The following is a 1,503-nucleotide window of genomic DNA, read 5'->3' as shown; positions in this document are numbered from 1 at the left end:
AAAAAAAAAAATTGGGGAGGCCAGGCAAGGTGGCTCACACCTATAATCCCTGCACTTTGGGAGGCCAATGCAGGTGAATCACCTGAGGTCAGAAATGGCCAACATGGCGAAACTCTGTCTCTACAAGAAATATTTTAAAAATTAGCCAGGCGTGGTGGTGGGCACCTGTAATCCGAGCTACTTGGGAGGCTGAAACAGGAGAGTCGCTTGAACCCAGGATGGGGAAGTTGCAGTGAGCCAAGATCATGCCACTGCATTCCAACCTGGGCGACAAGAGCGGAACTCTGTCTCAAAAAAAAAAATTAAATTTGAGACAGGGTCTCGCTAAGTTGCTCAGGATGGCCTTGAACTTCTGGCCTTGAAATCCTAGGCTCAAGTGATCCTCCCATCTCAGCCTCCTAAGTAGCTGAGACTACAGGCGCTCACCACCATGCATGGCTTCAACTCTGTTATTCTAACGTCCGTCTCTCTCTCCCAGGCAGTGTTCACGGACTTGGAGATTCTCGCCGCCCTCTTCGCGGCTGCCATACACGATGTAGATCACCCTGGGGTCTCCAACCAGTTCCTCATCAACACCAGTGAGTGGCCCTCGCCGGGGGCGGGGTTTGCTGAGTTGGAGGCGGGGCTGGCCAGACTTGGGGCGGAACTGACTAGGCTCGAGACGGGGCTGGCGGGTCTCGGGGCGGGGCTGGCGGGGCTAGGGGTGGGGCTTGCTGGGCTGGAAAGGTGACAGCCGGGCTGGGGTAGAGCTGACTGGGCTGGAGGCGAGGCTGTCTGGGCCGAGGAGGGGTTAGCTAGTTGGGGGCGGAGTTGGCACTCCTGCGGTTGGGGCTGCACTCGTGGGCCCTCCCCTGACCTCCGGGCTGGGCTGCAGATTCGGAGCTGGCGCTCATGTACAACGATGAGTCGGTGCTCGAGAATCATCACCTGGCCGTGGGCTTCAAGCTGCTGCAGGAGGACAACTGCGACATCTTCCAGAACCTCAGCAAGCGCCAGCGGCAGAGCCTACGCAAGATGGTCATCGACATGGTGGGCGGGGCTGGGGCGGGACGGAGCGGGAAAGGAAGCCTTGGAATCGAGGGCTTTGGGGAGGAGTGGGTCTGAGTCCCAGAGGAACCCTCAACCTGGACAGAGCGGGCGGCTTCTACCTGGTGAAAACTTCGGAGGCCCGGGTCAGTCTGGTGGGCGGACGTCAGCAGCCCCACTGACGCCCCCTTGCCCGCAGGTGCTGGCCACGGACATGTCCAAGCACATGACCCTCCTGGCTGACCTGAAGACCATGGTGGAGACCAAGAAAGTGACCAGCTCGGGGGTCCTACTGCTGGATAACTACTCCGACCGCATCCAGGTGCCCCCACGCCCCATCATCTAAGGAGGCGGGACACTCCCCCAGCCACACCTTTAGGTCTGGGTAGCTAGCTGCCCCTTCCTCAGCTTCTTTCTCCCATGTGGCCCATCTTCCTGTCTCTTTCTTTTTTCTTTTCTTTTCTTTTTTTTTTTTTT

The 1,503-nt window shown here is 58.2% G+C and overlaps 1 protein-coding gene across 5 annotated transcripts in view; it reads left to right on the top strand.

Moving 5' to 3' along the window:
- The window catches only part of PDE4A (phosphodiesterase 4A, cAMP-specific), a 63,628-nt gene that overhangs the window by 44,779 nt on the left and 17,346 nt on the right, over positions 1-1,503 (top strand). For all 5 annotated transcript variants that reach the window (XM_011954850.1, XM_011954849.1, XM_011954851.1 and 2 more), the window contains 3 exons: positions 479-578; positions 875-1,029; positions 1,226-1,348. In XM_011954850.1, coding sequence (XP_011810240.1) covers positions 479-578; positions 875-1,029; positions 1,226-1,348 — 378 coding nt within the window. The remainder of the gene's footprint in view (positions 1-478; positions 579-874; positions 1,030-1,225; positions 1,349-1,503) is intronic.

The sequence above is a fragment of the Colobus angolensis genome, unplaced genomic scaffold (assembly GCF_000951035.1).
Source record: "Colobus angolensis palliatus isolate OR3802 unplaced genomic scaffold, Cang.pa_1.0 Scaffold39, whole genome shotgun sequence".
NCBI lineage: Eukaryota > Metazoa > Chordata > Mammalia > Primates > Cercopithecidae > Colobus > Colobus angolensis.
The sequence above is the reverse complement of the archived record's forward strand: the minus strand, read 5'-3'. Positions and strand labels throughout refer to the sequence as shown.